Source organism: Fulmarus glacialis, unplaced genomic scaffold (assembly GCF_000690835.1).
Source record: "Fulmarus glacialis isolate BGI_N327 unplaced genomic scaffold, ASM69083v1 scaffold5861, whole genome shotgun sequence".
In the NCBI taxonomy this organism is placed as follows: Eukaryota; Metazoa; Chordata; class Aves; order Procellariiformes; family Procellariidae; genus Fulmarus; species Fulmarus glacialis.
Window position 1 is genome coordinate 43,615 of NW_009190765.1, and position 14,341 is coordinate 57,955.

At 44.6% G+C, this 14,341-nt stretch overlaps 1 protein-coding gene across 2 annotated transcripts in view; it reads right to left on the reverse strand.

Moving 5' to 3' along the window:
* The window catches only part of EDAR (ectodysplasin A receptor), a 25,299-nt gene extending 18,347 nt beyond the window's left edge, over positions 1-6,952 (reverse strand). The window contains exons 1-3 of one of the 2 annotated variants that reach the window (XM_009586405.1): positions 6,890-6,952; positions 6,067-6,189; positions 4,775-4,956 (exon numbers count right to left, since the gene is read on the reverse strand). In XM_009586405.1, coding sequence (XP_009584700.1) covers positions 4,775-4,956; positions 6,067-6,189; positions 6,890-6,940 — 356 coding nt within the window. In that variant the 5' untranslated portion in view covers positions 6,941-6,952. The remainder of the gene's footprint in view (positions 1-4,774; positions 4,957-6,066; positions 6,190-6,889) is intronic. The other variant, XM_009586406.1, reaches the window with a different exon arrangement.
* Positions 6,953-14,341: the final 7,389 nt, after the last annotated feature.

The window sequence follows — 14,341 nt, forward strand, 5'->3', positions numbered from 1 at the left end:
CTGAGCTGAAATCATTTTAAAAAAACTTTTATAAGCAATTTGATGCAAAGATTATTCTTTTTTTTTAAACCGCCAGAATAGAGACAGTATTTCTCTTCTTCCTTTCCTCCTAAAAGGCAATTAATCAACCATCAAGCCTACATGACAAGAAGTAGTATCATTGCCTAAAACAACATTATTCTCCCTGCTGAGTTCAAGCTGCAGTTTACAGCATGCCCTGAAATAAGATTTTTCAAAATAAGGGAACACTATTTTTTGAAGCAGTAATCTTTCAGGCAAGACCACCAGTTGGATATGGTTGGCTAATTTTCTTCACAAACACCATAAGAATAATCTCCTTAACGTTAGAACCAAAACTGAGCCAAACCAGAATAAAAAATACAGGAAAACACCACCCTTACAGGGAAAGACAGATTGGGTTTTACAGGGCTTTTTTTTACTTCCTTGCTGTATAGTTTATAAGTTAGTCCTTGATAGCGGAATTACAGCGTGAAGGAAAGGTTTTCATGGTTTGAACTTCTGGGCTGCTAATAAAGTTAGTGATGAAATAAGGTAAGTGGTTATGCAAGAATTGGATCCACAGGCAACCTAATGAGTAAATTGTATCAAAATCATACACAGTTGATGTTATGGATATGTCTTTACAAATCACTTGAAAATCACTACCAACTTTATTGAAGAAATAAATAAATTCATAATCCATTCTGTGTAGAAAGGTACTCAGCATAATAAACACTTTATGCAATGGGGAATCTGTTTTCTGCTCTCACGTACATGCCTATGCATGTGCAGTATGTTTTTTTCTGGAAAATGTACGCATTGTTAGGAAATTACTGCTGAAATTGTCCATCAAAATCAGTTGGTCATTAATGAATGACCCAGCCTACAAATAAGGGTCCAGGAAATGGAGTACGCAGAGATGCAATGGGGGGACCGGGGCTGGGGGTACCTCAGAGAGCAGGTAAACTGAACACAGTTCCTCCTTTCTTTCTTATTGGTTTTAAAAGATTTGCCCTCACTCTTCCCTTTGAACGTCTCTTGTGCCCCATCTGCCTCTCCACCCTTCTCTCAGGAGCAAAACTTCATCCTTCCTCTCTTATGGGGGCCTGCGTAACTTTAGCTTGTGAAGCAGTTAATAAATAAGCAGGAAATGACTGCCAAACCACAAAAAACAGCATGGCAGGCCAAAGATGCATATAAATTTATAAAGAAAAATACAGGACAGTTAGGATCCACAGTCTAATAGCCACAGTGGTTTAGGAAAGACAAACAGCCCTTCCGACAGTTAATTAAATCAAGCTGGTGGAATATTTCTTGGGTTTTGCCACAATGCAGAATGGTGGAGGACGCGTAAAGAAAACTGAAGAGGATGCTCATGGCAAGCAACTGTTCACCCACGTGAGTAGGAAGCTCTGCAGCTGCAAACATTAATGATTCACCCCTATAAAGTACAAGCAACAGATTTATGTTTCTGGCTACTTTGCAATGCACCAAATATTAAAGGCGATGTTGGAAAGATCTGATTACTTTATGTCACTAACTATGGAGAAGAAGTGGCCCAGTAATGAAATAATGAATTTCCACTATGAGGCTCATTATTTCTCCTTCCTTAGCATCTGCCAGGCTCAGATTTTAAAGTGTTACAGGCAAAATCCAAGAGTAAAGGCTAGACTGAAAAACTGACTTAAGTGTTTTCCTGCTTAACACCATGGTGGTTTATCTCGGGCTAACCTTGGTGGTGTCATGTCACACTCAGGGAATTGGCCCCAGGTTTAAGTCTACCCTCCTGCAGGGACCAGGGCATCTGGGACCAGGGGGGGCAGGGGGATGTTCTCAGCAGGGGACAGTCTGCAGAGAGACAACAGGGAGGTGATGAGCACATAAGGTGGAAGCAACTGCTACCTTATCCAGAACTGCAGGGAGGGACTTTATTTCATTGGAAATTCACTGGCTAAACCTTTTCTCTCAGAAAACAGAAGAAAGAGCTCATTCCTTCTCTTAAAACACCTCAGAGAAGAGAATTGAACCTGGATTTGCTGTAAGCATGGACAAACACGAGAAAAGGGGAAGCGTCGCTAGCGGAGGCATCTCTGACTACATTTTAAAAGGAAATGATCCCTTTGCAATTCCATCTTGTGAGGAGACCAGGGACTTGCTCCAAGCTGAAAATAGGTGCTGGGACAGCATGAGGGATATGTATCATATTGGTCTGTTCTTGGTCCGTTCTTACTCCTCTGTGGGTTTCCACTTATGGCCGCTACTGATGACAGATGACCAGGCTAGAGAGACCCTTGCTGTGACCCGCTGTGGCTGCTCCTAGTTGGTTGTGATCTCAGTCACACTCCAGGAACACCTAATAGATCATCCCATTGGGGAAATAGTCTGAGTTGCACCTAATTTCCACATTGTTGACCTGTCCTATTTACCATGATGGAAGAGCTTCCGGGCAGGAGCAGAGGATGAAGCCTGCAGTGTCCCAGGAGGTTAGGTCTGAGTACCTCCAGAGTTCACTGGCAGCTGAACTTTGGTTTTGTGGATCACAGCTTCAGAGCTAAGCCTTTAAATTCCCCCCAGTCACAGTCTTGCAACCTTTTTGTGAGCTTGACAAATAGTGCTGTTCCTATCTTACATGGAAGGGAACCTGAACACAGAGAAGCAGTGGATGACCCATGCTCTTGTACCAAAGGTCTCCTGCTTCCCTAAAACTAATTGTCAGTAATAGTGAAAAAAATAGAAGGAAAAATATATAATTATTCAGCACCTATTTTAAGGCAAATGATAGAGAAAGGCATTTGTAGCCACTGGGAAAAGGCTGCCAGTTCAGTGGTGTTTTGGTTAAAAACTTCTGGTCAGAATGTGTCACATGTTCATCTTATCCTTAGGCTGCTTTACTGAGCCGGTGAAAAATAGCGAAGGGATGAGATGTCCCTAAATATAGATTGCCTCATGCGGGCTGTTACCTTGGGAAGGTCTGCAGCGCTAACGGAAGCACAGTCCTCTGAAAATGGAAGCCTTAATTCTTCCCTCCCATTGACTCAGGGGCTCCTTGAGGATTACCGCCTGGGCAAGGGAGCGCTCTGCCAGCTGTCACTCACCCAGGCGCCTAGCTGTCCCTGTGCCACCGGGGGAAATGAGGAAGGGTGGCCGGTCGGTCGGCGCTGCTCGCCAGCTCTCTGCTCTGATGCAGGGGCTCTGCATTTCCCCCACCATCGCACAGGAGCAATGTCTGGGGCCTCTAAGTCGCACGAGGAGCCAAGGCAGCTTCAGAGCTTCTTTTAGCCCACATTTAATTTATCTTGAGAATTTAATTTCTTCAGGCTCAGAGTAAGAGGATGTTTCTCCTTAACTGCTGGCCTTGCCAAACTATCCCAGGACCTGAGAGTCACACCCAGACCAGTCACAGCCAGACTCCGGCAGGCCAGTTTCTGCTACAGGTTACACCTGTGCAAACACGATGTTTTGAGATTACTCCCCAAGCACCAGCTGTGCAAGCTGATTATTTTCAGCTAGCACCCTGCTCCCACCTGGGTGACCTCATTAGTCCTGACAAAATTGCAAAACAGCAACTGTGGCCACTATTTAACTTTCTTGCTCTTTATGATGGATGAGGGGAAGTCAAGAGGGAGCTCTTTGCAAATCACATCATCAGTCTGCTCTGCTGGCAGCTAAGCAAGTCCTTCTTTTTATTTGTAAACTGTGAAAAATTCACACAGACTCACTGATAGAATAAACCTGGAAGCTTGCAGGGCCTCTTTATCAGGGTTTCCTGTGCTGTAAGTAGTGTGGGTTATACAGCACCTGCAAACTGCACAAAAGCCAAATGTCAGTAGGAATTACGCTTCTAAACCAAAGAGGCACACTGGCAGAAACTGAAAAGGTATATAAGGTGAGGTTGTGTTTTAGAGTATTTACTCACCCTACAAAAAAAAAAAGTTGAGAAAGCAAATGTATGCTTGGGTTTCAGACTCTAAAAGGTAATATGGTCAAGAACATATTGCTAACATATTCAAAGTAGCAATTGCTTTCTCACCATTACTATCAGAATTATACTGAGCAAAAGAGACCATTAAAAAGATGGACTTAATAAACAGCATCTATTTTAAGCCCCTTCAGCCAGACCTGGAACTTGTCTTGACTCTGAACAACAGCACACAAACCACATTAGCAGCTCCTTAGACCCCTTTCTGTTGGCTAGAAAGGACCCTGAGAGACTAAAATGCCTTGGTAAATCTCACCTAACAGCTATGTTAGCTAATGCTGTCAACTACTGACAAATTTGCCAGCTGGTCACATCTGGAGAGGAGATGTTTTCTATTCCTAAATAGTTACCGTAGTGCCAGCATGGACCCTAGAGTGTATCCAAGGCATCTTCATGGAGCTGGTTTGTAGGATGCAGGACTTACAAGATGGCCCTCTGAAGCCGCAGCTGGAGGCCAAGCTGGATTTCTCAGAGCACCTAAAATGGCACTGTGCACCTGTGCTTGGGTACCTGAGCTGTTCCCTCTCCACTTCTAGTAAGAGAAGTTTCAGTTTTTCTAGTTGTTCCCAACAGTTGTTTCTTTAGTGAGATTTCAGTGAGATTAATGACATCTTCTGATACGCTAAATTCACCGATGCTTTTGAAACATTTAAATGTATTGTTTTAGCAGAGACTGAAAAGCATAATTCACCTACAGTCAGCTAGGATATGAAGAGAGACTGTCAGAGATTTTGACATTAAAAAATTATTTTGCAGTGCCTTGGGTAGAGCAAAGGTCTGCGGTTAAGTCCTTACCCTGGGAGACAAGGACCACACTCTGCATCATTCTCCTGATCACCAGGTGTCATGACCGTGGCTCGAAAAAAACCCTCACAGTCTTTGTGCCGCCTGCATATCTGGTAACCTCCTCTGGAAAACTTCTCTGAAGGGCAGGGGATGCAGCCGTAGTCCTCATCTTTGGTGCCGTATCCACATGTCTGCAACAACACAAAGTCACTGAAAAGCAGGCTTGCGCTGCACACCGGCTTCTAGCAAAAGGGAACGTTCACAGCCTGGCCCGTTGGCTTTGTGGCACAATGTCATACCAAGAGAAAAACGTTTCTTGTTTGGTCCCTTAGTGTCTGTCCTAAAAAGGCCTTGGAGGGATATAAGGATGCAGCACGCTGTGTCCTGGAGAGGGAAAAGGGGAACCAGTGCATCATACTCCTTGAAAGTGGCTCCCCATAGCTATTTATATCATATTCCAGCCAAGTCATGGAAGTGAATTTCAGCTGCTGCTGAGATAGAAAGTGAACCGAAAATTGAATAGCAGAGAAAAAGATTACAGGGGAAACACGGCTGCAGCAGGGATATCAGCGATCTTGCTTTCATGCTTGGAGAGGCCAGAGGGAACATCACAAAAGGCAATGTTTGGATGAGATTTCGTAACCCTTGAACTCACATGTCCCAGCTGAACATTACGTTTAGATTAAATAAAACTAAAACCAACTGGTTATTACTCAAACATACTTGTTCAGGACTACCAACTGTGTGAAATTCTTGCAATAGGATGTTTATCCCACTAAAAGCAAACAGGATTTCAGTAATTTATTTTTTAATAAGCAACAATTATCTGCTGTAAATCAAATGGTTACTTAGGAACCGTAATTTAAAATGTTGCAGAAGCATCCAAGTTCCTCTAGTGCCAAAATATCTTAGCGGGAGAGCAAAATTAAATTCTCGGTGTGGGGGGCCAGCAAACACACCAGACTAACTGATTTATCACACCATGCCGGAACGGCAGCGTCAGATTTTAAATAACTATTGAGATGAGAATGGACTGGCAGAGACCGTGTGTGAAACTTTTACCTTACAACTTTTACAATATCACTTTTAACAGGCTGCTGCTGGGATGTGATTTACCGGCGTGCACGCACGGTGCCTCACTCCCACGACACACCTGCAGGCGTGAGCGCTCCTGCTTAAGCATCTCTGCCCTTTCCCATTTTCTCTCCTGTCCATGGATTACCAGCATGTAACAAAGCATTTGTTTTTTGCATTTGGTGCTCGATACATGTCCCCCTACCAGCAGAAGAAGCTGAAATTACCATGTAAGGCTCTTCGCCCGGCTCGCACTTGGGGCAGTCGTGGCACATGCCCGTGGTCTGGTTGTAGTATTCGTTCTCGCCGCAGTTGGAGTATTCGGCACTGGCGGAGTACACCAGGGAGACCTGTCACCAGAGAGCATCCCAGAGCACCGTCACTTCCACTGCCTTCATCCCCCACGCCTCACCCTCTCCCCTTGCCCAGCTGCTGTGGCTCAGAAGGCATCGGGGCCAGCATTGCAGCATGAAACACCCCTAAATCTCAGAAACAGAAGCGGTACCACTACGTGGGATGGAGGCAGATACAGTTTTTGGCAACCTGGTCCTTCTCAGAGTTTCTCAGAGCACTGACGTTCGTGCTTGTTGGCACAGCTACTCCTCCAAATACTGAAGACCGTGATTCCTGACCTATTAATTGTCATGCTCTCCTGCACAGCAAATGCCTGAGTTTGCACTCTCACCCCTCCCAGCTCTAACGAGCCTTCATAAATGTGACTGCAAGGGACAATTATAACAACCTGAGATAATGTGCTGCCTCGGGCCTCAACCATGTGCTTCATGTGACACCTAGGTTAATCAGCTCTACCAGAACCTTCTGTCTCTGCTCCATCCGGGGTCCTTCTCCTTCCCCCTCCTCCCTAGCAGCCTCAGTTTAAGCAGCACATGCCCAGGTATTTTATTGAATGGAAACTGATCACTGCATCGGGGTTCAGTCCCTAAGTCATCTGTAGCTGTGCCATGACAATTCACAGATGTTTGCAAAGACCCAAGCAGAATGCAGTTATCTTTGCAGGCTGGAGAGACCTGTACGCACATAAATACCTACCACCAGAAAAGGGAACACGTGAGTCCATTTACGTTCACCCAGGTGAGCCATGCTCTCTTGATATTTTACCTGAAAAGATAGAATTGGTAATTGTTTATGAACATGAGTAAATATTTGTGTGTGTTGCCAAAATAAGAACAGAAGGGCTCATAAGCGGAACAAAAGTTACATGGGAGTGATGCCCCGAGGTCTAAACAAAGAGAGGGGGAGATGTGCACGTGCACTCACACACACGCACACGCTACACACCCTCATCGCACATCTCTTTCCTCTCTTTGAGAAGACCGATGGCATGAGGGAGCCCCGTCTTGCAACCTTTATAAAAATCTGTCAAAGATGAGGAACCTGTTCTGAGCCTCGGCACTTCTTGGCTTGCTGAGAAATCCTCCCACGGAGGAACCGAGGGCTACGTCTCGACCGCTGAATGAAAGAGGGACGGGGATCAGTAGCCTGGCTTGTGTCCACACCGTTTAGTGCTTGACCCCGCTAGATCAGATTAGTCTAGGAAAGATCTAGATGGAGCAGCCAAAAAGCAGAGCCAGGGAGCAAACCGACGGCAAGCAGCGTGGGCAGCCGGCACCCCACGGCTGCACCTTCCTCGCCGGCTTTTGCGGATCCACTGAGAAAGCCCAGAGCTGCCTTCTATAGGAAGCGTCAGCTGATTTTTGTTCTCAAAAAGCAAACTGCAGATTTAAGAGGTTAAACTCAAAGAAGGCAAACTTTGAAGTGCTATTACAATGGCTGAGGAAAAGAAAGGCTGCAATCTCTGTTATAAACACACGTGCTAATTTATTTCATTTCTTCAAATGAATAATTTTGAGTAAGAGCTAATGTTACATATTCATGTACTGTATTTCTTTCTAAGGGGAAAAAAGAGACAGGAAAAGGAGGCACAAATTGTTTCGTTAGCATGATACAACATATTTAATGGTAGTGTTACAGCACATAATATGCCCTAAGGATTTTACAGCTTCAAATTGCAAATATTTGAGATACAGTTGCAACACTTTGGTCCTAGCAGATGTAAACTGCGCTTTAAATTTTCCAGGTCTCAGACACTGCAAGGCTTTTAGTCTCCAAGAAGAGTACAATTACTGTTTTGTGCCACATTCGAGCATACAACCTACATGAGAGCAGCGCTCTAGTATTTGAGATAGCCACTAACATTTACATTTTTAAACACTGAGTAGAGTAAGCGAAGATTATATCACTCCACCATCAAGCTACGAACTTGCTTTATACGTTCCTTCCAGCAATTGGGCTAGCTGAGACAGGTAACTGGGTGGGTGGGTGGACAACCTGAATTATGAGTATATTCGTTTCTGCAGGAAATTGCACTTTGAAACCTAGAAACAAAAGAGAATCAGAGATAAATTGTCCTAAATCTGGAGGTAAAAGATGGAAAATAGTCATGCAATTGTATAAACTGTCAAATATTTGAGTTGGACGAAGGCTTTGGCTAAGTGCAGTTGCTTGGAAAAGTTCCAAGGATATAGTCTTAATGCATATGTCTGTTAAACTGAATCCTAGTTATAAAAGAGCTTGTTAGACTTTAAATATTAATATTATTAAGGCTGTGTCCCCACTGATACTGCAAAATGATCGTATTTATTATAAATTGGGTCTGAGACTGCTCAGGACCAAAAATTTTACTGGTAAAGCTTGAATCTGTAACTTTACAGTACGAATATATCTTACAGTAAAAACATGCTTCAGTTGCTTTCAAGCCACCCAGATGTTTGCTGTTTGAGGTACTTGGATGCAATCATAGCCAGATTCCAAAAATGGAAATGAAAAAGCCCATTAATGTATAATACAATCTTCTCCATCCATTTGGCATTCATTTACATAAAATTGAAAGTGTCAAGTTATACATACATACATAAAATATTTTTCTGTCTCAATATAAATATGCATGTGGAGTTATGTTTTGTATGTAAACATATTTTTCCCCCCTGCATACCATCATTATACGTAGCAATATGTCAAACATATGCGAAATACTTTTTTAAGTGGCAAAAGCCAATTTAAATTATTGAATATGGCCAGATTAGAACTCCAGGGGAGACTTTTTCCCCAAATTGGAATACCAAAAAGTTGAATTTAATTATTCATCCCCCTATTCAAGTACACTGCCATAAACTGGCAGTGTTATTTTCTGTTGGTTTTTTTTTTCCTCCTTTGGAGTTAAAAACCAAAACACTTACTTTATTTTTATAACACAGGAGTGGGGGAAGGAGGTTTCTGGCAGTAGGGTAGCTCCTCAGCTGGGATGATACCTGACAGTATCTACCAAGACATACCAGGCTGCTCTTGGGCTTGCTGTCTATTTTCAAGCATGTTAATTTATACCTGGACTGTATTATCCGTCACGCGTTAATCCCATCCACACAACAAGGGATCTTCTAATGCTAAGATCGCTTTTGTCTCTAGCCAACATCTGTGAAGACATGCAGAGCTTGGTCAATCAGCCAGCTTCTGCCAAGAAGCAGGAAAAAGAGTGGCCAGTTATTATGGCCGCTAATCATTAAAAGAAATTAGTTCTTAATGAGTTAACAGATGTTGCACCTTTCCTTCGTATTCTGCTGTGCTTTGACTACAGCAAATGACTCCCTCCTGGGGGATGGCAGGCAACGGCAAGTGGGGAGGAGCTGGAGGGGTATTTTTGCTGGGACCACGCGATCGCTCCTAAGCACTTTGGGATTGCGGGCAGCTCGTCCGCCAAGCCCTCCGCAGATCCTGACTCGTGTTTTTGTTCAGGCCGTGTGGGTGTCTCCCGAGAGGAGGTGTAAAACACAGACCTGTGTCTTTGTGGATCAGGTGTGCAACACGCAGCAAGCCTCGTCATGACTAGAGGGGGTTGCTAATTACAGCCATATTTGCCCTTCAGGGCATATTCGTTAATAGCTGTTAAGAACATACATATAAGCTGACAGGAAAAGGAAGACTATATTCCCAATGGCAACCGCAGCAAGAAATGCTAGAGACTTGTTGTCTCAGCTTCTCTCCTGTAGTCTGCGAGGCACAAATTTGGCCTGGGGGAATAGGAAAAGAGATGCTTGGGACCCTATTACTCAAATATTTCTCCCCCCAGACAAAAGCCCCTTCTATATAGTCTTTGTGGCTTCTTACCAAGAACTGGCAGATACAAATAAATAAATAGATAAATCACCAGGCAGAAAATGCTTAGTTTATGCTGTCCAAAGGAGAAAAAGCATCATTTGCGGTAGTCAGTCTTTGAATTTGATAATTTACTTAAATGATAAGGTAGCACTGCCATGGTACTTACAGTATCCATGAGTAAATGGAGTAAACATAGGGAACGTGCAAACAATAAGGCTACCCCAGCTAGTGGTCTAAGCTAAAGCTCACAGCTTTTGATGGATGATCTCAGCTGTTATTTTAATTCTGTGGCCTCAGTATTAACACAGTGCAAAAAATAATTTCCTATCATAGACTTTTTAAAAAAAAAGTTTGAAAAAAGGAGGAAAACCAATACATGGATTGAAGTACAGAAATACATGTTTCTTAATGTTGTGGAGAGGGTTTTTTTTGGTGTCTCTGCACTCCTTTAATTTCATCACTGATGCAGATATACTTCAAGGACACAAAACTTGACTTTACGAGAAGGAAAGGCTGTGTCAGACAACTTCACCATTTTGATATTTCTATGCGCATTTCTCTTCTGGAGTTTTCTAAGAAGCAGTTTGGTTAGCAGGTCTGCAGTTACAAACATAATTCCTGAGTAGCTGGCAAATCGGTATCAATCACGAAGCCACATCCAAGATCTCCACTGCTAGCAACAACAGCAGCGATGGACAGCAGAATGCGAGACATTCATCTGAATAAATGTGGGCAGGTCGTATGTACTTCACAGGTGCCACCAGCAAACCCAGCGCTTGCCCCGAGTTCCCGGGGTTTATGAGAGGAACCTCGCAAACCGCCTTTTCCACAGATTATCACAGTTTTTTGCGTGGGCCTAGCAGATAATCTCTGTATGCTCCTGATGCTGCTAAATCCTTCTCAGCTGCGATAAGCGTATAATCCTCACTGCAGGGCCTCACAGGTTTCAGAGTTCAGCAGCAAAATTCAGTCTGGCTCCGGCCTCGTGAAAGAAGATGCGGTCTGAGTTTTTCTTTCAGGAGGAAAGAGGATTCCCTGAGCCCATCACTGAACGGCAACGATGGCAGCGCAAGCTCGGGGAGAGAATAAACTTAGAGAACTATAAGCAAATGGAAACATAGAGATGATGAAGAAAACTATTTTGTAGCCTTGGTTACAGTTTGTATTGTTGTGAAAAAATATTGCACAGAACAATTCTACATTTGTAGGACAATGTGAACTACACTGTTTCGCGTATCTGTTTTTTATCACTTTGACCTTGCAAATACACCTTAGAAATTACTTCAGAGAGAGATGTAAAAAGTGTTAAAATGATACAACTGTCTTTTTCCTTTTAGCTGAAACATCAAAAGGAAGCGAGAACAGCTCAAGCTACACATAAGACTTTAACCGCCCCTGTGATCTGGCAACTCCGTCAGAAAAATAATTCATTGTTCGGGCACAGAAACAAGATTTTTCCCAGTGGGAGCTGCGTTGACAAGACGGTACATAAAAGAATCTTTAATTTGTTAATGGGGGCACCGCACGCTGAGGAGGTGGGGGCAATCGAGCCTAATGAAGAGCTATCTGTCTCTTACAGCCTCGCTTATCTGGAAACTACATCTGGAAGTCCGTATTCGAACCTGCTTTCTCACCTTACATGAAGACACGTGTTGGCTCTCGTGTAGACGGGCCATCAGCTTTCTGAAAAGGTTTTCAGGGAAAAAAAAAAAGAGGCTACGATGCAGGAAAAAAGCAAGAAAGAAGAAAAGGCTCTTTGCAACACACTTTGCACGGCTGGCATGCGTTCCTGCAGAAACGGGGGCACTAACGAGGTGCGGGGGCTGAGGGGACCATGCCCGGCCCCAGGGCCCCCACAGCTGGCTGGCGCCGAGCCAGCTGCCCCCCGGCCCCCTTGCCACCGGCATGGCCCCAGTTCGGCTTCCCTCTAGGCTGCTGTTGGTCTTATCTGCCAGCAGCATCCCTCCAAAACCCAACCCCGCTGGGCCAGGGCTGCAGGAGGAGCACGGCGGTCTCCATCCCCACCCCAAAGTCCTCCCAGGGCACACGGCTCGCGGGCAAACCTCCCTCCCTGCCGCCCCAGCAACCGGAGCCGCTCGGGGAGGTGAGCAGGGAGTGAGTATGGGGCGGCTTTTTGGGCAGGAAAATGGTAATTCGTTGATCCCGCAACCTGCCATTGCAACGCATCCACTTCAGGGATGTTGCCGCTAGAAAGGCTGGTATTTTGGTGGGGAAGTGATGCTGTAGAAAAAAGGCGCTTATGACCTCCTCCCATGGAGGCTGTTGTGGTCGGTGCTGCTTTATACAAACAAGAAAATACTCATTAGGGCAAAAATGTGAGCAGGGACTTGTACCTCCCCCAGTCAAAAGGCTGCCCTGACCCTTAGGCTAAGTCACATGATCTCTTTTGTTTTCTATAATTAAAAAAAATAAATTAAAAAAAATCTGGGATTTGTTCTGACGCACAATTAAAAAAAATCAGAAACCTCATATTTGTAATGGGGAAAAAAATCTTGAGTTTTTTGGCCGATCCCCATAAGGATTTTCCTCAGTGGGAGAGGCTTGCTTCCCATCTCTCCAAAAAATAAAATTTTTCTAAGGTGATTTACATGAAGACTTCCCTGTTATTTTCAGCCTCTCCTAATGTCTGCCGGGAAGTGCTACAACTGACATATTATTCCTTCTGGTTTGCTTGCTTACTTGTTTGTTTTAGGAGGGCTCAGGCTTTTCTTTTAAGAAACGCTGGCAATGGCGGCGGTGGGAGCAGCGTGCTGGAGGCACGTCCGTGCTGCGCCCGTTCCCCCCCCCGGAGAGCTCCTGCTCCGCTGCCCAGGTGAGCTCGCCCCGCTGCCAGCTCCCAGCTGCCGGAGGGCACCTGAGTTTTCCATGGAAATAGTTGCAAGATGGATCTTACATCACCACAAAAAATTGCAAATGAGCACGTTAGACTCCCCAGCCTAATAATTCTAAGGCAAGAATGAATGAGCAACAGTACAGTCGTTCACTGTCTACCGGGTCGTCCCAGTGCCGCACCGGCTCTGTGCTTTCTCCATCACCGCTTCCTAAGAAGTTTCCCCATCTGCCCCTACCTGAGGGAGAAGAAACTTGGTTTTGGCATTTCACTTCCAGGGGCGAGGTAAAATCGCTGGTAGGAAAACAACTCGTTTTAGATTCAGAAGCTCCTTAGTTCCTAAGACAAGTATTACTTTCCATTCGGAGCAGAAAATTAAAAGCTTATTAGGAAAATGCAAACCACCGAAGCAACGATGACGTTTTCCTACCATCCTTCCTTTTTACTGGGCTTTATGCTTTCTAGATGACAGATAACTTAATAAGAACAGTCTGAGTCTTGGCTTGCGTTACTAAGATCGATAAGGATTTGAGCTCACACTTTGCTTCTGTTTTGCAGGGTCTGATCCTGTGAGCTGCCAAGCACCATCAAATCTCACAGTATTTGGGAAGCGGAGGATTTTTAGCACCGTGCAGAGACTGACATCTTTTTAGCACAGAAACGGTTGACAGACAGGACAGAAGTGGGGAAATTTAGAAACACTTTACAGGAAGAAACTGAGGTGAAATCCTACAGTGACCACCAACAGAATTTACTGAAAATGTAAATACAATAGAAATCCCATGATGACCATCAATAAATAATGTCTGCTCTTAGCTCTGCAGCACATTTGCATTTCTTAGCTAAAAGCCAGAAAATTATTAGAGAGGTCAACAGAGAGTTCTGTTTTTTCCACAGTTTACATGAAAACATCTGAATTACTGCATCCTACAGGCACAGTGAATAGCAGCTGGGGTGCTGCGGGAGGGGGCTGCAGCAGAGCACGGTGGTACCTTGGGAGGGTGAACCTCCCCTGAGCAGGTCGCTGCGTGGGGAGGGTGTCACTGGGAGGGTCCTGGCCACGAACTTTTACTCCTTGTACAAGTGCATTAAGCAACAGTGCAGCAGTTTCACTGTGTTTGGCAAACGTAATGAAGTCAGTATTAGGTGGTGGCCATTTATCCTTTGGTACTTGATTTTAGAGACCCAGAAAAGCAAAGTCTTGTTTGTCAACAGGCCTCTGTCTTGCAGACAAAGGGATACATACGCTGCCAAAAAACATTAGTTTTTTTATTATTCTACTTTTTACATAACTCTGTTTGAAGGGGATTTATTATTTTTGTCAACTAAAGGCTGGCCGCATTTAAATTCAAAACTACATCCCAAGCTGCCCGGGCCACCATTGTTGGGAAGAGCAGGGAGAGGGAGCACGGGGAGGGGAAGCTCTCCGCTGGGAACAGGGGCCACACAGCGAGCGGGAGCCGTGCCGGGGGGTGCCC